We start from the raw sequence: 20,605 nt of genomic DNA on the forward strand, positions 1-20,605 counted from the left end.
CTTTGCAGTGATGTTGTCGTCACCATTTTTGGCATTGTAAAGACCTGCACATAGTTTAGTGGTGCTGTAGTCAAGGCGGAAGGCACATGGGTGCCCCCTTGGATGCCCCCCTAGTTTGTGCATCATTAAAACTGTACCCCTTGAAGAGTAGGGAAAGCCCAGAGGACAAACTCCTGCCTGTTTCATACTATACCACTAGGGGGAGTGTGCACACAGAACTTGACCAGTGCTCCAACTCCCAAGCTCACCCATTATACTGTGCCCAGGAAACATTCCCTCTAGAGAGAGAAAGCTCCCATATTGTCCGACAGACAGTCTGAGCATTTACTGCATGCCTACGAATTTATGATAGGAGTAGGAGGAGTGGAAAACCACCCATATAATGAAAAATAAATGTTGGAGAAGAAAGAAGGTCTAGTTCTATGCAACTTTCCCAAACCCATTAAATAATAAATATAAATGATTTAAGTTATTTGTAAATGTTATTGATATTAAACTCAGTATCTCCATGGCCATTGTTATTGTCTGCACAGTTTGTTCTAGCTGTTGCAAAAAAAAAAATGTAGCAAAAGTCAGCTCTCTCTCAGGGGTCTTTTAGTTATAGAACATGCTAGGCTTTATGGGAACAGGAATCTTGGTTGGAGGAGAGGTGGCTTCTGCTACCTTGTTTTAAGACTCCGGACAAGCAGAGCAGACAGAGACAGTACATTGAACTGTTTTATTTAGTGTTCATTTGGGGGTGTTACCCCTTTAGGAATGCAGGTATATATGGAGCAGAATGATGCCAAGTGATATATGTATAGGTGAATAAACTTCCCCTTTAGTGAAACATACTGGTATGCTGTGCTGTACCCTTACACTAAACATCCCTGAGAGAAACCAGTCACCTTCTTTAGGCATGGTGTCACCTTCTCTAGGAGCAATAGTTCTGTGCACAGCTTACATATTCTTACTGTGCATTAAAGTGTAGTACAATAGCAGGGCATAATGTATCTACTTTAAATTTCAGGGCTAAAGGCTGGCATTGGCAATGCAGAAAGGCTGGCACCCTCATATGGTTTGGATTACATAAATCTGCAGCCCCCCAGCTGTTGCACTATGACTACCAGTGGGATTTGCAACTACTTGAGAGCTGCAGGAACACCTTTCAAATGTTAGACAGTAGAATATGCGCTTTCAGTTTCTGTTTTTCCCCTTGGATGTTCTAGGCTAGAAGTCCCCAACCTTTTTTTATCTGTGAGCCACATTCAAATGTAAAACGAGTTGGGGTGCCCCTATGTGGCCTGGCAGCCTACAGGAGGTTCTGTTTGTCAGTACCCCTTGCCTCCAAGCCAGGAATTCAAAAATAAGCACCTGCTTCGAGGCCACTGGGAGCAACATCCATGGGGTTGGTGAGCAACATGTTAATGACGAGCCACTATTTGGGGATCAGTATGTGGTTAAAAGTGTATTGGTAAAAGCAGTTGTTTACAGAAAGAGAAGTAGGTGTGTGCTGTAATGTATATTTTGCTTCTAATAATGGAAAGTACTGGACTTTGAACATAGAAGAGAAGGCACCGGTAACCCCATAATACATACCTTTGCAGTATGCTATCTGTGGGAATGATAATATGCACTGTTATCAGTGCATATTCACACTCCCACAGATTGCATCCTGCATTGTTACAGATGTGTATTATTACTGTACTGCACAGCTGAGCACAATGATAAAATAAAAGACAGTCACACATCCCTACGCACAAGGTAACCCCCCTAGTTCAATTAAAATGCATCCCTGAGTCTCCAACCGGAATAGAGTTTAGCGTACACCAATCACAGCCAACCTAACATCTCAGCTTTAGTAGGCTGCAACCCCCCCTGCACTCCCCCTTCTAGCAGCGAGCGTGAGGATTGATCAGCAGGTCCCTGCTGAGCTGCTTGTATGTAAGGCGGCAGCATCTACACCATGCTCCCTGCACCGTAGCCCCAGCTTCCCTCTTATCATCTTACTTTACAAATTTTGCAATATTTAGTTTCTTTTTTTTTTTTGCAAAAAAAACTAAAAAGAAAGAGAGGGAGGTGCAGTCGTAGTGAGGTGGTTTTAATTTTTTATTTATTTATTTATTTTTTGTTTCATTCATCACATTGAGTCTTCAGTGCTCTGCTTCGTGACAGGAGGAACGACAAGGTACAGAAGCCCGAGATACAAGCAGGTTCCTATTGATGGTGAGCTCCAAAAGGTTCTCAGTTGGGCGTCTCAAGAACGGACAGGTTTATTCACCGAGAGAGGGGGGGAGAAGAAGCGAACACAGCCATCCCCCCCCTCCCTCTCCATCCCAGTCCTCCTCCCCCCTTTCCTCTTGAGGATTTTCCTTGCATCTGGATCCCCGTGGAAAGACAGAAGACAAGATGACCACAGTGGTGAAAGATGGTAGTGGAATACCACACATGCAATATGTGGGGCCATATCGGCTGGAGAAGACGCTGGGGAAAGGGCAGACAGGTGGGTACAGCCGGAAACAATAAGGATGTAGGAGGGAGGATGCGGGTGGGGGGGTCCACGATTCTGTGGGAGGACCTGTGTTTGGCAATGGTATTAAGTGAAGGATGCTTCTGTACATATATCAATCATAGTATCTGCGGGATGGGCTCACAAAGCTGCTTGCTTGAGGTGCCTAGGCCTTTCTTTACCCGGTCAGTAACGGGGTGGAGACAGTCAATATTTTGGCAGCGTACAAAATCTAAAAAAGCAACTTAATAGAGGTCATAACACAAGATGTCAAAAAAAGATGAACAGCTTAGACCAGTAGTTAGATCCTGGAGCCATACAAAAGAATGACCTTAAGCAGTGGAATGTTTGAAATTGGACCAAGTATGAAATTACACAGTGTAAGATTATTGCACTAAGCAGTGGTATCAGCGCAAGGGTGTGTAGTGCAGGCCTTGAGCCAATGTTTGGACCAGCACTGGTGCTGTGCAGTCTTGCTCTGAAACCAAAGCTTAACAGGAAATACCAGTGTTGCTCGGGACTGGCCCAGTGACTTCACTTTAGCGCTAAATATTAAATATTGCCCATAGGAATGCCTTGTCATTGTGCACGCCGAGCCAAATGAGCTACAGTTATTGTGTTATGCGCTGGCTCCCTTACTGCCACAAAGCAATCGCCTTTAACTCAAGTTTATGTGCCAGTACAAACATTGCCAGAGCAATACTGCAAAATTTAGTTCTGAGATTTCACGTGACGCATTCCAGTACCAGAACACGACCCAGTAACAATATAAAACTATAAACAAATTCAATCACTTTGATTATGTTGTACCTGTATAATTAGATATACTGTGCAATGCTGGATTTATACAAAATATATTGGTGGACCTCTTTATGCATCAATAACACGAAAAAGAACAAGCATTAGCTTTAGAAACCTATGTATGCAGGGGTAATCTCCAGCTGTTGGTGCACTACAAAAGGCTGTCAGGGGATGCTGGGTAATACAGTTCAGCCTTAGCTTGTTTTAGCCATTAAAACAGGTTTCTGAGCTGAAAAAGTTTTCAGGACACCATCACATTCAAGTGTATTATAAATTCCTATAGGTAATATCTTTAGGAATGATACTTAGTTCATAATGCTAAAGAGATGATTTTAAACTGCTCAGTGCCTCTTCACATACCATACTTATTATTTAAGAACAATGGGCCATTCCTTTAATACACCCATCCAGATTTATATATATATAAAGGTACTAAGTGTGTTGAAGTCAGAAGTGGTGACTTTTATCTGCTCCTAGTGATCTCTGTTGTGCAAGGCTGTTCACTTCAAGGATAGTGTTCTTGTTACACCCCTCTAATTCCATTGACGTTATAATCCACAAAAGAACAGAACGCAATCTAGCAACATTATTCACTGAGCAAGGTCCTCGGGGATTAACCACTTGCATTCCAGGCGCAGCCAGATATTACACTTTTAGTGTTCTGCAAACATCACAGGTGACAGCTGAGTTGAAAGAAGTTTCCCCAGTCCATGTCATTGTACATAGTGCAAACACTTCACTTAATGTGAAGAGATTTCTATCTGTAGATATAACAAATGCATAGCCCCGGGGCTGTTGTGAACTACCACTTTGAGCATCCTCAGCCAAGGTTGAACAGTTTATATGCTGATTATACTGTGCAAGGGATGGTCAACCTTGAAGAGTCCATTTGCTGCAGAACTACAAATCCCAGCATTCCTCAACTGAGGTGATGGTTATTTCTGAAAGATGTAGTTTGTCATTGTGTATCAGGGGGGTCACTTGGGGAGATGTAGATACAATTACAAAGGGCATCATTTGTTTAATTTCTTTCTAGCATTGTTATTGGTCCTGATGAATCCCAACACTTCCACACACTTTTAATCTGTAATATAGATATTATTATTTAGTGCTTCTTTTCTGGTTTCCATTGTTGTTATTATTTTTTGACTTGGGGGCTATTTACTTTGAAGGTACAGCTGAACTGCCCCTTCTTTTTTAGCAGTGTTGTCCAAAATGCTGCAGCCTGTTATGCTCTTTGTTATGTATATGCTAGACTAGACTTCAAATGGGCCTTCATTTGGGCCAGCATGTCAGTGTTCCTTGCTGATTACTTAAAACAGCTCCTGTGTCAAATACTTCTCAGTCTGGTCCAAATCCATTAGCATATGCGTATGGAGTAAGGTAGCAACATGCAAAATATGCTTCAGGTTCGGTAACCCATAGCAACCAATGAAATGTTTGCTTTCATACAGCTAACTAATAATAAATCTTCCTTTGCTGATTGGTTGCTGTGGTTTCTAGAGCTGCTGCAAACTTTGTCCCTGTTATAATAGCCAAGAAATCCAAGATGGGTCTCACAATTATTGGCCCTCCATCATAAGTGATTGCTAGGATGTGCCCTTTGTGCTTTACAAAGTAAGTGTATTATAGTATACCGCTTCCTGACAGCATGCAATCAGTCCTAGATACTGGTGAGTATCAACACCTGAGCATTTGCCCTGCTTTCATGATGTGGTGCTTTATGTGCACATGTTGCTAACAGTAAGCAAGGGCTTTATCAATACGATAAAGAACACTTGTGGTCACAGACGAACATGAACAAATAGATGAAGATGTGTCTATGTCGAGGTGCGCCCATTCATGTTGCTGCCATACTGCATTCATCATCATCATAGATACAGCTCATAAAGACAGGGCACATTATTCAATGCCAAGGTGCACTGCCCTTATAGTGAACTGGACATTATTACACTAGATTATTGTGCTGGCCTGGTTTATTAATCCCTTTCAGTTGATGCTACAGTATTGATTTTTCCGAACCTCCTCTTGCTTTTATTGCGATTAAACGAGTACCTTAAAATGAGACAGCTAATCCCATATGTGTGTGAACCCATTAATGCCGGGGCCAAAAAATATTTAATACAGAGCTGTAGATCTCCCCCCCCTACATATCACAAAAGATCCATTTTTATTTCTGATGGTAGTCCTGCTTGGCAGCAGTGGTTTATTATGGAATTCCATAGTATTCTTGGTTTAAAGGGCTGATCTGGTCCCTTTAATGCAGGCTGGCGTTCTTACACTGGATTGTAAGTGGCTTATAGTGCAAATGTGCACTAATAAAGGATACTATATATTTGTTACAAAGTCCTGCTAGTGCTGTGTCCATTCCATGGTTATATCTCAATATCTACACTCGGCACCTAGGCATTTATAAATATTAATATATATATATATATGTTCAATAATATTACTCTTAGGCTGAATATATTTCATAATCCCTTTTTGCATAAAATACATGATGACCTTACAGTTGATCATCCAGCCAGGCTAACATAGTCCTAGTGTTTATATAATGTAGGATGACCCATTTTCTGTACAATAATAGATAGCTGTTCATGAATGGATTAATCTAATATTCACTGACCTCCCATCTACGGATTTTTAGGAACAAGACCAGACCAGGTTTACGTTCAGTCCATGAACCCTCTACCCACGACCCCCCACTGACACCTTATTAGGGGCTGATATTTAACTGCAATTTCTTGTTTTTTATTGGCCATAAGACAAATGAGGGAGAAAATCAAGTCATTGTAAAGGCAACAAGACCAAGGCAGCTATTAAAGGGTAAATTCTCATTGTGCGATTGCAATGGTGGAGTGGATGCTAGCATGTTACCATTCGTCATACAGGGGAACAATAGCCAATGCTAAGATCTTCAAGGGCTTGGGGAGGGGGGGAGGTGTTGTTGTGTCCATGGAAAGGGGATGGGGTCTTTTTTTGGAAGGGAAGCAGGTGTTCCCACCCAACGGTGTGTAATTAGCCGGAGTAAAATCAGCTGAGGCTTTCAGGCAATGTGAAAGCGATCACATATGCCCCCCTCTGTCAGTTCACACACAAAGGCAGATGACCCACTCCCACACACACAAAGACACGTACGCTCACATTTATGTGATTTCAGCAGGCGTAAATACAATTATGTCTTGATTAGATACGTGCTCCTTGCCCCCTCCTTCATACACAGACAGCCGGAATGTATACGTCTCACCTCTGGGCTTAAATCAGGAAATCACTTCTTTCACCCAGTCCATTGCAAAGATTGGGGTACTTAACGTTTATTAAATACATAAATATTAGGGATGGTGTTACATGTCTCTGTGTCCTACTAAAGCCTAGGGATAGGAACACTTCTTATACAAGGGTTTCAGGAGCACATGTTTCTGCTTAATGTGCACCAATCATAACACACATCTGCCTCGAATATAGTACTCAGTTTATATCACTCAACTTAATGAAATGCTACTATGAGCACCAAACCTCTCATCTACTCCATATGCTTAGATATCATGCCCACCAAATCTCTCATTTCCTCCTAATGTACAGACTTCATGAGCACCAAGCATCTTATCTCCTCCTAATTCACAGATATCATGAGCAACAAACTTGGCATATCTTCTTAATGCAAAGATATTACTATATTCTTTCTGATATATAGATCTTAAGGGCACCAAACCCCTGATCTCTGAATGTATAGATTTCTGGGGCACCAAGAAACTTAACACCTCTTATCTCCTCTTAACATGGATGCCAAACCTCTTCTGTGCTCCTGACACCTAGATTCCATGGGCACTGTACACATCACTTCCATTTCATTTATAATTTTTTCATCCCATCTTATCCTAGCGACAAATTCTAATATAGACAGATAAGATAGCCAAAGGGGACATTTACTAGTCCCACTGTGCTGAAGCCTTCAGGGGCCCCATGTTAATAAATGAAGCTATATATAATACTTGTGCTTTGTAGCCTCCGTTGCTCTTACCTATTTCTAAGGCAGGGCAGACCAACATTTGCTATGTAGTGGGCAAATTATCCACTATACCATGTAATTAGGGGCCATATTATAATAAAATGACAATATCATGCAAAGAAGTCAGTGGTATGGCTGGAGGGGCTACTTTCAGCCACAGCCGTTTTGTGTGTCAGCTCACATAATGCACTGATATTATGTGTACTGGGGGGCTTGTATGTTAAGTGGGCATGGTATGCATTGTCTCCATATGGCTCAATATGGTTCATTTAAAATAACTTGTCTCTGTTCACAAATGATCCAGATCTGTTATCTTACCTAAATATATCACATACATTTTATCCTTGCAGTGCAAAGATACTATGCACACCTTAGCTCTCACTCCCTAATACACAGGGCACCATAGAGCTCACCTTCAATGGGGTACAGTGCTGCCACACTGTTCCATTATTTTATCCAGCAGGTAGGTTATTCGACTTACACTCAGCATGGGAATAACGTTAGTAAGTAGTGTGCAACCCCCTGAAGTGTAGTACTTGAAGTTATAGCTTCAATTACTACACCCCAAAACTGCCTTTTCCATAATGTAATGCTGAGCAATTTTCCTATATCCATTATTTAAAACCCCCTGTTATTTTTAAATGTAATTGCAACTGAAAGCAGTATCTGGTATGTTTCTATTTTCCACATTTTTGCCTGTTATTATTGTGAAGCTGTGTATCAGAAGCCAGCCGATGAACAGATTTGGAGGCAAGCTGACTTCTGCTGCATTGTTTTAGGAGGCAGAAACAAAGAACAAAAAGGCATAGGTGCGTACAGCTTCCAATTTTAATGACATTTATGATTTTTTTTATAGAACTACATATTCTTTCATTGGGCAAAAACACAGTTTTTCAGTGGAGATTCCCTTTAAGCAAGTTGCTGTTCTGAAACATTGTCAATATACAGTACATTTAGTAACATGAAGCATCTTGCTCTTGCTACCACGTTAAACTCTTGAGATCTGGAGGTGGTAATTGAAAGGAAGCTCAATATGTCAATAAACCAAGCCCTCCCTGTGTTTCACACCTCATTCACAAAGAGATTGTGCCATTTACAGGCTTTGGTGCAGGGCCAAAAAGGTCATTTGGCTGGGCCTAAAGCTGTTGCTGGGTCAAAAAAGGGCCAGATGCCTTGGGCTCTGCATATGGTGCAGTCATGCAGTTGTTGGTAGGAACAGTGTAGGGGGGTTGCAGGTATATTAGAGCAAGATGAAGACAGCAGGAGCAAGATGGTTGCAATATATCTATCTATAACTATCTACTGAATGGTAGTTTGTTGGGGGTATCCTTAATGGAGAAGGATCTAGGGGTTTTTGTAGATAACAAGTTGTCTAATTCCAGGCAGTGTCATTCTGTGGCTACTAAAGCAAATAAAGTGCTGTCTGACTCACCTTGAGTATGCGGTGCAGTTTTGGGCTCCAGTCCTTAAGAAGGATATTAATGAGCTGGAGAGAGTGCAGAGACTGCAACTAAACTGGTAAAGGGGATGGAAGATTTAAGCTATGAGGTGAGACTGTCGAGGTTGGGGTTGTTTTCTCTGGAAAAGAGGCGCTTGCGAGGGGACATGATTACTCTGTACAAGTACATTAGAGGGGATTATATGCAGATGGGGGATGTTCTTTTTTCCCATAAAAACAATCAACGCACCAGAGGCCCCCCCTTTAGATTAGAGGAACGGAGTTTCCATTTGAAGCAGCGTAGGTGGTTTTTCACGGTGAGGGCAGTGAGGTTGTGGAATGCCCTTCCTAGTGATGTGGTAATGGCAGATTCTGTTAATGCCTTTAAAAGGGGCCTGGATGAGTTCTTGAACAATCAGAATATCCAGGGCTATTGTGATACTAATATCTACAGTTAGTATTATTGGTTGTATATATATAGTTTATGTATGTGAGTGTATAGATTGGTAGGTGTGGGTTGTGTGTGCTGGGTTTACTTGGATGGGTTGAACTTGATGGACTCTTGATGGTCTTTTTTTAACCCTATGTAACTATATATCAGTGATGTCCTCTTGCTCTGTACCATCCCAAAACATGGGGCATTTAGTAGTTGAATTAAGGTTAGTATATTATAATGTTATGGAAAAACTAAAATTGAAATTATATCTATTTCAATACTGTCATGGGAAAACATGTTTTTTTTTCAAAACCCATCAGTTAATAGAGCTTCTCCAGCAAAATCCTGCATTGAAATCCATTTTTCAAAAATGCAAACATTTTTTTAAATTTAATTTTGAAATTTCACATAGGGCTAGCCATATTCTTCATTTCCCAGGGTGCCACAGCCATGTGACCTGTGCTCTGATAAACTTCAGTCACTCTTTACTGCTGAGCTGCAAGTTGGAGTGATATCCCCCCTCCCAGCAGCCGATCAGCAGAACAATGGGAAAGGAACAAGATAGCAGCTCCCAGTAGGTATCAGAATAGCACTCAATAGTAAGAAATCCAAGTCTGGCTTGGGACTCCTCAAGTTACATGGGAGTAGGAGAAACAATATGTTACCTAAAAGCAGTTCTAATGTGTAGCGCTGGCTGAAAGCTCAGACTCAGGCACAATGCACTGAGATGGCGCCTACACACCAATATTACAGCTAAAACAAATACATTTGTTGGTTTAAAAATAAACAAGAATAGCATTTTAAATGGCAGAGTGAATTATTTGCTCTGTAAACTGTGTAATTTAGAAATTTTTCACTGATTAACACATGTCTCTGGCATAGTTATCCTTGCCCCATATTTTCCAGTCAAAGTTTGGGGCATGTATGGGCACAGGTACCTTTATTATTAGCCATTAAGTCCATGCAAAATAAATAGACCTTTCTAGCTGTTATGCTCCTAAAACCACCATACTACTCCAACTTTGATCATTTACCAGCACAGCAGGTTTCCCACTTCTCTGTGTCTAGATATACAGCTTCATATTCCTGGACCGTCTGCCAAAATTTGTCCTTGTCTTTATTTTCGGAGCTGGAAACATCCACAGCTGTGCACACATCACCCATCCCTTGCCAAACAACGCCACTTTATTTCTGGATATATTGCAGGACGCCGAACGTCTGCATTTCCACATCACAGGTGCCTTGTTTCTCACAGGCTTCTGTAGGCATCCTCTGGGAAATACGAGAATAGGCTGTGTTACAGCGAAACTAAATTTGACTTCATTTAGCACCTCGCTGGCTGGCACAACCGCAGTCTGTTGATTGTATTCTTATGTCTTACACATACAATGAAGAATTATATAAGGTTGCTATACTGCCAGTAGGCAAGGTAGCATTCATTGATGTTCTGCTAAAACAAGGCAAGGTCTGTCTAGGTTAAAAACCCATCTCAGCCAATAAGATGTTTGCTTTCTTATGAGTTTATCTCTGTAAAGAGAGATGCAGATTGATTCGTGCTCCTACACATGTTCCTTTAAATATGCAGGTAAGGTTGTGGGCATCAAAGGTCTCAGGGTTAAGCATGGAAAATACTAAAGGGAAATATATGCTTTTTAAACTTATGGACTTAATTCCCAATAGATGTTATGTTCATTTACATGAATGGAAGCTTCAGTGGTTGTTGGGATTGTTTTCTATTATGCATAGACACCAAAGCTGTCAACAAACCCCATGTCATGAGGGAGATCATGATCCACTCCAGGTCTTTTTGAGGCCTTATTTCATGTTATCAGTTAGTGTAAAGAGGAATTCAGACCTACAAAAGTCAGAACTGGATCATTATCTTCCTCATGGCATACGGTTGGTTGACAGCACAATGCGCATAAGCACATAAAGCCTCCAGTCAGTGGAGCAATCATTCTCTGAAATATATATAATGTGGTGGTAGAAGGGGAGTGCAATCTGAAGGTAAATTTCCGTGGGCACAAGCAAGAATGGGACCATCTGAAGTTCTCATCATTATCGTTAGCCTTGAATCAATTATTCATCTCCAAAGCTTACTTCCCATGTGTGCATATGTCATTTATAACTATATATATGCCAGATTTCTTTCTACAAACCCACATCTCTTTGCTGCCCTTTTTTATTTGATCCTTTCAGATCTGTATGTAGATAGTCAATAGCACTCAAAAAAAATGAAATCATGTTATTATCTATGAAGATTTTCATTCATCCAGGTCATGGTATATCTAGTATAAATAAATTTAAAGCAACTGGACTTGTTTAGTAATCATTGAAGATGAACTGAAGAAGCTGCTTGGATGAGTAGTGAAACATCTTCAATGATTACTAAACAAGTCCAGTTGCTTTAAATTTATTTATACTAGACATGTTATTATCCTTTATTTGTATAGCGCTAATATATACTCAGTGCTTAACAGGGACTGCTCGTCATTCAGATCAGCCCCTTTTATACACACACTAGGGTCATCAGGAGATAATTTACCAGCCTCCATTCTGTGACAGGAAAGCAGAGTGCTTGGTAGAAGCCCACACTATTGCCAGGATAACTCTAGGCAAGTTGTGCCATGGACAAAAGAGGACCCAGAGTGGTATTTTCTGTGATTATCAAAGTGTTGTTATTGCTTATGTGCTGTCTGCTAGATTGCACAGCCAGAGCTGTAAGGCTAATGTCACACCTGGTGGAGAAAAGCTTGAAACTACCTGTGCCATATAGTTTACTGTAAACCACCCTGTCTGTTTTCATTGAAACAGGCAGTTTTTGGCCTGACAATAAATTGATCCAACACATTTTAACTCTACTGATTCCACTGAATGCTTTTAAATGAATGTGTTTAAAGGGCATGCTAACTAACTCTTATGTTTTATTTGCTAATAGAATAACATGCACATTGTGTTAGGGCCCTAATAGAGGGGTAGTTAGAACTGTAATTTGTTTGATTTGTCCTTTAAGAACTTCTCCATTTAAACCTAAGTATTAGTGAGCGACACAGACCAAGTGACAGAAGAAGGATGAGGAGACACAAGGACCTGGTCTACCTCTACTGTCTACTGTCTCTTCTGGCACTGAATTGAGTGATCAAACCAACCATGTAACTGGTATTTGTCTTTATTTACCTTATCATGAAGCCCTTGAGAACATTAAATAGGAGTAGTAGCCATAGCTTTACCTGTCTGTATATCAGAGGTGCAGCAAGCCATATAACATCTGTGTTGCCACAACTGCTTTCTTAGGACAATAAAAAACCTGGGTACTGCAAGCATTGCCCTGTACAAGTCAGTAGCAAGTGAAGTACGCAAGTTGGGCCTGGATGTTTGAATGAGTGTTCTACCAAAAATTCACCATTTTCAGTTCCCACTATTTCATTTGATCTGCGATAGTGTGCTGGAATGAACTCATTTGCCTCCTCTAATTACTGTCCATTTGAGTTGGCAGGGGCCATGCAGAGTAAATCCTAGGGAAGTGCTGTGCAACCTGTGTGTCAGTGTTGCTAAATTAAATCTTCTAGCAGATATACTAGGACTTGTAGTTCACTGATATTTGTGGGGCTGCACACAGTCCATCCTGGTCCTATAGTCCCAGGTAGTGTTTATTCCTCCCGCCTGTGACTGATATAGATAGCGTATGTCTATTCATGCATGTAGCTGTTTTTGTTTAGTGTTCACAATCTTGCAGGGAAAGAGGGTACTTTTTGCCGTCAGCGTATTTCTTTCTTTCCAGACACTGCTTATAAATACAGTAATCAAGCAAAGAGCTTGTGTTCCAACTCAGAGAGAGAGAGAGACAACCATCAATTTCCCACTGAAACATGAATTCGGTGTATTGTGTGTGCCTATGGGATGGCACAAGGAATGTTTTTCAAGACTGTTCCATGAGAGGAGGCCCTTAGAATGCTACTTTATGGCATGGTGGCACAGCTGCTGAGCATTTCTCCTTATTCTGGGACCAAAGCCACAAACAGGAAGTTACAAAACAAGTCATTGGCCCTTGGCCAGTCTTGCTGACCCCTGAACCTCCAACTACTCAGCTCTCCTCATACGTTGTAGGTTTTCCATCTGTAATACTGACGCCTGTTTCTGTTTTTTGCTTACGCCACAATAGCTGCCATTGTTTCACCAAAGGATTCCTATTCTTCAAACCCACCCCCCCTCCCATTTTTTGATGCTTACAGTCGTCTGACATGACGCACAAATGTTGGAATTTCACCCTACGTGTTTTGGGATTGTTTTGGTCACTCTATGTTTTTTGGGGAGCAGATCCCAATATGGACAAGCACTTCCTATAATGTCTATATCTGTAATATCTATATAAACAATTGTTTGTTTAGTGCACATTCAGGATGATATTAAAAGAATGATTTGGCCACTTCTGCTATAATGTAGGCAGTGCAAGTTTATACATTGCCTAAACAAGTAACTGCAGATGAACATGTATTAACTTGGAGACAACACGTTTCTTTGCACCATGCCGTGACTTTCCCATTGCAGTTTCTCAGGGACAGGCACAGTCAGTCCGTCATGTCTTGTAAATCCATTGCTTCCTTGTTACACCACACAATATAGGCATCAGTCAAGTCGAAATTTAATGATGTTCTAAGGGTGAGAGATGTTTTAAATAGCTCCTTGTGCATGACTTCAAAATAATCCAGGACATTCAGTAGCTGCTGTTCTTGCTGTGTTTGAGGCCACAAGGTGCCTACAGTGCATTAATGGGCGGCTAAAGCTCTTAATTATCTTGTCACTGTCGGCGAAATTTAGCTGAGCTTCTGTGCAAACTTCTACATACAGCAGCCTTGTGTACCCCAATCCCCCTTCTAATTAGAATGCTCAGCAATCAGACTACAAAGGGCTGGTGCATCTCCCAAAGCTTGACTGCAGCATGAGATGCTTTATTTGTTGTATTCATTATATTTGCAATATTTTTTTCTGTAAATGTTCTGGTAAACATTGGCATAGGTTATTGTAAATTAGCACATTTGTCCATCTGAAGATTTGCATTATTTTTATAGGCTGGATTTGCCATAGTAGTTATGTATGGGTATTATGTGTAGAGTCAGGCTTTAGGAGCATCCATTGTCGGTCCATCTTGGAAGGCTGTATTCGTTTTGGCTTGAACCTAACTCAAACCCTGCCATACATAGGCCAGTACAAGCTTCTGTACAAGCTGCACCAGCTATTGGCCTGTGTATGAGGTTCTTAGGAAGGCCTGTCCAACCAATATATGGTCAAAAATCATCTAGATATGTATCATTTGATGTGTCTTCATAAGCCTGCTGTATGATCCAATCAGTGGCCAACAATCGGATCAGTCCAGTGTAGCACAGCATGTAGATGGCCAAATCAGGCAAAGGTCTGCTTGTTTGGCAACCTCACCAAGCAAGCAGTTCTCAACATACACGGCAACTTAAACACCAATATAATTCACAAATAGTTTATTGGGGCGGCCTTAGGGTGCCGCAATGACAAATCCGGAGCTGGCAAGCAGGCAGGGGTTTTAATGAGGGTTTGGAAGATGACTTGAAAGGACCAGAATAGAAAGATAAGTAACAAGTAACAACTACAATAAAACCGAGGCTTTATACAGTATAGCATTGTTTTTTTTGACTGTCGGGGTCAGTGACCCCTATTTGAAAGCTGGAAAGAGGAAGAAGAGGAAGGCAAATAATCCAGTAACCATAAAAATTGAGAGCATTTGAGAAACTTTTAAGAATAAGACATTCTATAACATAAAATATTAAAGAGGACATACTGCATTGTGTAAAAAACAATATTGTGACAATGAATTGTACTCTTCTAAATACAGAAGGAATATCTTTAAAAAGTAGTGTTTCAGGAAATTTCTCCAAAAACCCCTCTATTCATTCCACTTCCTGCTGCCTCCTTTCCCAGGCTGTACAGGGGAACCGGGGGCACATAGCACACTGCACTGTAGAATAGGAACCAATCAGCAGCGAGGCTGACCTAATAGGGAACTGAAATTCCTGTCTTTGCTTGTGTGACTGCAGAGCTGTGATTGGCTACCCCCCTCCTACTGTGCTTCCGTCAGGGAACGTTAGGACACTCCCACCCCTCATTTGAAATACAGGGAGCAGAGATGATCTATAGGGATTGCCAATAAAGGGGGCATTTTTACAGATAGTATTCATTTTTAGCCCAAAGTTCTTTTCATTTATCCTATATATTTCCTTTAACTTCCCCTTTAAAGTCAATCTCCTCTCCTGCGTTGCCTGTGTATGCGCAACCGCTCTTCTTTTATTTCTCCCCAAGAAACGGTTAACCATTCTGTCAGTTTTTTGTTAGCTCAGTAGAAATGATGTTTGATAAAGACCACCAGGGTGTATTTATCCTTATATTGCTCTCAACATACACATTCTGCATATCAGCCATGCTAACATATCTCCAGCTTGGCTTTTTTATGTTATTTTCTCTCAGTTGGCCAGCAGGCAGGTGTAAATCCCAAGACCAGGGCCGTTTCTCCCATTCCTGTAATGTTGCAGAGGCATCAGTTTCTAGTTATAGCAAACTTGCACATATAAAGGGCAACTTAAGCCCACAACAGTCATCAGCATTATCATTTATGTTTTTTTTCACAACACCAGCAAGTTCTGCAGTGCATTACAGTAATATTATGGCCAACAGGGGACTTGGACAATAAATTCACACGCGTGGGTTGGAAGGAAGCTGCTTGCATGATCATGCAGTCTAAAGCAGTGGCTGTCTGATCCTTTTTCATTCAAGCCATCCTTTTGGGGTTCAGCATTTCGTTACAGCCCCTGTACCTCATAACATGGATAGAAATGAAAATGTTGCAATAGATCTAACAATATTTAAAGGGGTAGTTGTCCTTTAGGTTAACTTTTAGTATGTTATAGAATATCCTGTTCTTAGAAACATTTTCTTTCTTTGTAAGTTTTGAATTATTTGCCTTTCTCTCTCCTTCCAACTTTCAAATGGGGGTCACTGACCCCAGCAGCCAAAAAACTATTACTCTGTGAAGGGAAAATGGACAAGATAATCCAATCACCAATTCATAAATATATTAATTTAGATTAGGTGGTTGTGGGAGTCCAATTTTAATGGTATTGTTACTTTTTACTAGTTATCTTTCTGGAACAGACCTCTCATATTCATTTTTCAGTCTCCTATTCAAACCACTGCCTGGTTGGTATGGCAAATTGGACCCTAGCAACCAGACAGCTGCTGAATTTGATGAAATTCTATTGTTATTGTTTTGTGTTCTCTCCAGCAATTTTTTCCACCCCGGCAGGGTAAAAAAAGAAGCAAAGTGGGGAACAAAAATGAGCCATGACGTAATAGAAAACGTTTCATCTGCACCAGTAGGACTTTGTGCTTCGGCAAATACAGAAAGCAATGTAATGACAGGGCACACATGTTGTGCAGCTGTTTTCCCTTTTTTCTATGGTAATGACAGGGCTGCATTGTGCCCACAAGTGTTGTGCTTTCAGGGGGTGCTCCTGCCATAAGGCAAGTTGAGAAAATTGCAGCAGGCCCTGCTTTTTTGCCACCCCTGGTAACTCTGAGCTGAAATTCAGTTTATTAAATGGGAATTTCAGCTCTTCTAGTGAAAAGAGAGATAGGAATCAACCCGCTGTGATATCAAAAAGGTTAGCACTGGGTGTGAGGTGCGGTGGCATTGACTAGGCCCCCTTAGGGTGCCAAATCGCCTCTGGGCACATTGCCTAACAGTCAGTGTGATTGGGCTCTTTCTTTTCCTGATACCCCCCCAAGCAGTCATAGCATCTGCTGTCCAAATTATTTCACCCCTTTTCCAGGTCTTTAGCAATAACTGTCCCCCTGCAGGTGCACCCCCTCTTCCTAACCTGATCATTGCTTAGCCGTGTATTCAGCGTTGGACTGGAGTGTCTGGGGACCAATGAGCCTGCCACTTCAGGGGTCTCCACACCCCCTCAGGGGCCCTCCTGCCCCAGTAATGAGCTGACACTGCAACGCTCTGCCCCCCTCACATACTTTATACTGTCTTTACCGATCAGAGGGAGGTCGGGGGTGTCAATAATTTTTGGCAAGGAGCAGGTCTGGGTTGCTGGGGTCCACTGGGTTTTTTTCCGGTGTTCCGCCAGCCCAGTCCAACCTTCTCTGTATTACATATAAAACCTTTACTGCTATTTTGCTTGTAGAAAGCCAAGCAATTTCCCCTGTTTAGCTTAATGGAATTAACTAGCAGGGAGTGCGTCTCAGTTGAGGACTTGCATGGACCATCTTACACACTGCGAGATTTAATTGTCAGTTCATTGTGACCAATCAATGGCTGAGTGATTTTCATCGAAGTATTTATGTAAAATTAAGTAAATTCTTAAATACTGCAATAATGGGAAGCTGGGAGGTGTCAAGCACAGATTAAGTGAGCTGCGCTTTATTTAATACTTGTATTTTTTATCCCAGGATTACAGAGATTTGTATCTTAATCTGACAGCATATGGATTGTGTGTAGAATTTATTTCGCACTCGTAATAGACTCCAAGATACTCTCCCTCTATTTATACATACAGTGTATATTTGTATATATATATATATTATTTTTTTTTAATATTTTTTTATCTTTTCCACTCTTCTTTCCTACAGCTGCAGCTATTTGCAGCCTCTCATCTGGACCCAACTCAATAATGACGCTGTCCGTGACTTCTCCTGTCACTGTCTCTGTACCATACACACCCACACACGATAGTATCCACACTACCATTACCATGATGTGGTCTCTTTCACAGCTCAGTGCTGCAGAGTTATATATAGAGACTCTATCTGCAGTCTCGGTGCTCGCTCTGTGCACTAGGATTACGGAGACCGGTGGAGGTCAGGCACATTCAAAGCAGGATTAACTCCTTGCTTCCAAATGATGTGCAGGTTTCTCTCTGTAGCCTAAGCAATCTCCTCTTCTGTTTATACATACACACAAAGTCATAAATCATAGTAATTAAAGCCCATTATATATGAAGACTAGCGCTCATATACATCTGCAAGTGCAGTGAGCAAAGAGCAATTTTGAGCACAAGCTCCATGTTTATTTTACTAGCCGGTTTTTACAGAGTGCAACGTTTCCCCAGTATTCCATCATTAAGGTCGAAAAGGGGCAATGCTCATGGTACAGCTGTGCTGCGCTCTCCGCGGTGGCCTCCAATTTGGCAAAATTACCACAACTGTGGTGCATTTTGTTGCAAATTGAATGCAATCGTGCGGAAGTTCACCTGCCGTAATTTCCAGTGTTTGTCGATCAAGTAACAATTCTTTAGGCGCAAGTGGGCTGCGCCTTTTGACGCTGGCCATGGTTCTGATTAGTAAAGGCAGAAGTGCACAATTTAGACTGAGCGGTGATGAGCGCAATATACAGTGCAAGTGCCACCTTTTTGTCGCCGCGATCAGTCAGAGTCACTAATAGCTCTGTGTGTCTTCACCCTTAAACATCAAGCTGCTGCTTCTTATTCTGGCCATTATTCAACTGCACATAGTGATATCTGTCTATTTCTGTGTCTCATCTGTAAAGAGCAAGTATAGGGCTGGGAGCAAAATCCAAAAAATGGGGACAAACTGGTGTATTTTGTATCTTTTTTTTGCTAAATAGCCACAGGTCTCTGCGCACTCCATTCCTATACACTTGCATTCAGCAGCACTGTATTCATGCAGGTGGGTGGGGGTAACAGACAGGTACTTACTGAGACGCACTGGTGGGTGCACCGTGCTACGGAGCCCTGTCCTTACTGCTTTCCCCCTATGGTATGAGGTATGAACAGATCTGCCCTGCACCCACTCTCTTTTTCCTTTGATCATAAGGCTGGATTTTTAAATCATTCCCAATGTGCACATTGTTCAGCACCCCTTACAGCAGCACATGATACTGGGTTATAGGCAGAGGGCAACCTGGAAGGAAAGCTGAGGGTGTCATTTATAGCCGCAACCACTGTTGAAAAAGGACACAGGTGTTGTGGAAATCAATGCCATTCATTAAAGGTCCCTCCTCCTGTTTTGAATCACATGTAACTGCGACTGTTGACACTAAAGTAGCTTTAGTTTTATATGAATTCTAATTTGAGGTTTTGCACAATATTTAGTGCGTATATAGTGGATTGACGAGGCGACCAATATTGCAAAAGCCTTGGATATATATATTTATGTTGAGCGGGACAAAAAATTTTGATCACCCGCTGTTGAAGACACCCGAGCAACGGTAAGCGTTTAAGGCTGAATCGTCAGATAGGGGTAGAATCGGAATCTGATGATTCAGCTCTGAGCATTAGTGGAGGGTGCAAGCGATATTTCCTGCAACCAATGGCCGCAGGAAAGATCATAATTGTAACATGTATGGCCACCTTTAATCCACCTTAGCCTAAAATTTTGGGACTATGTGACTTAATATAGGTTAATAGTCAGTTGCGATATATTATTGGGATGTTTTTGCTAAAAAGATGTTTTGCTTTAAAGATTGGTTCAATGTATGTTGTTCCCCACACTGTATTGTGTGTTTCTAATGGGAATTGCTGGGATTGGCACAGTTTGGTCCTTTAAAAACAGGGCAGATAAACAGGGACGGTCTCATGGGTAATGCCTAGCTGACAAGATGCCTCAGTGACCCGTGTCCCTTTTCCCCAGATCATTTACAATCCTCAGAAATCACAAAGCAGATGGATAGTGAGCAGATCAGGGCTAAGCTGTGCTGGGGAGATTACAGGGGGAAGGTCTTTGTATAGGATGGAGTGGCAAGGCAGATGGGGCTTTATCAAACTTCATCATCCCGTCCCTTTCACTCTCATCTTGTCTTTATACTCTCTGTGCTCCCATCCCTTCTTTCTTTGTATGCTTGTATTAATCTTTCCCTTTTTGCCCCGGGGCTATTGCTAAAATATATTCTGTTTCCATTTTGCATTCATTTACTGCTTAACAAAGTAATTGTTTCACCAAAATTTGAATTAACAATAGCACAAAAATTATATTGGACTGTTTAATTCAAGAGAAGAAATAGGAAAAGGCAATTTAAAACAATATTGGCTTCCTTTCAGCCCATTATTCCCTCCTGTCCATCTCTTTGTGTGTTTTAACATTGTGCCTGCTTTATCACTGAAGGTAATTCTTGTACCCCTACTGTTTACTCTTTTGTATCTATGCTGATTTATCATTTTAGCTATTTCTTTTTCATCCTCATTTATTAGATTTTATGAATTTTTGTCCCAGAAAATTTAAAATTTGGCATATTTTGCATAGGCAGCAGTGGTGGAAATATGTGGTAGCACAATGGCCCATAATACTCTGTGTACATTTCTCTTAGGTTTATGACTAGAAGGGTTAAGGCTTAAAGTAGGATTCATTATTTTTTATGGGACATGATATATTACTAGCCCCTGTGGG

General features: G+C 41.3%; 1 protein-coding gene across 7 annotated transcripts in view; it reads left to right on the top strand.

Moving 5' to 3' along the window:
- Nucleotides 1–1,880: 1,880 nt before the first annotated feature.
- Nucleotides 1,881–20,605, top strand: part of brsk2 (BR serine/threonine kinase 2) — a 69,751-nt gene continuing 51,026 nt past the window's right edge. For all 7 annotated transcript variants that reach the window (XM_004913464.2, XM_004913460.3, XM_004913462.3 and 4 more), the window contains exon 1: nt 1,881–2,482. In XM_004913464.2, coding sequence (XP_004913521.1) covers nt 2,389–2,482 — 94 coding nt within the window. In that variant the 5' untranslated portion in view covers nt 1,881–2,388. The remainder of the gene's footprint in view (nt 2,483–20,605) is intronic.

Source organism: Xenopus tropicalis, chromosome 4 (assembly GCF_000004195.4).
Source record: "Xenopus tropicalis strain Nigerian chromosome 4, UCB_Xtro_10.0, whole genome shotgun sequence".
Lineage (NCBI taxonomy): Eukaryota > Metazoa > Chordata > Amphibia > Anura > Pipidae > Xenopus > Xenopus tropicalis.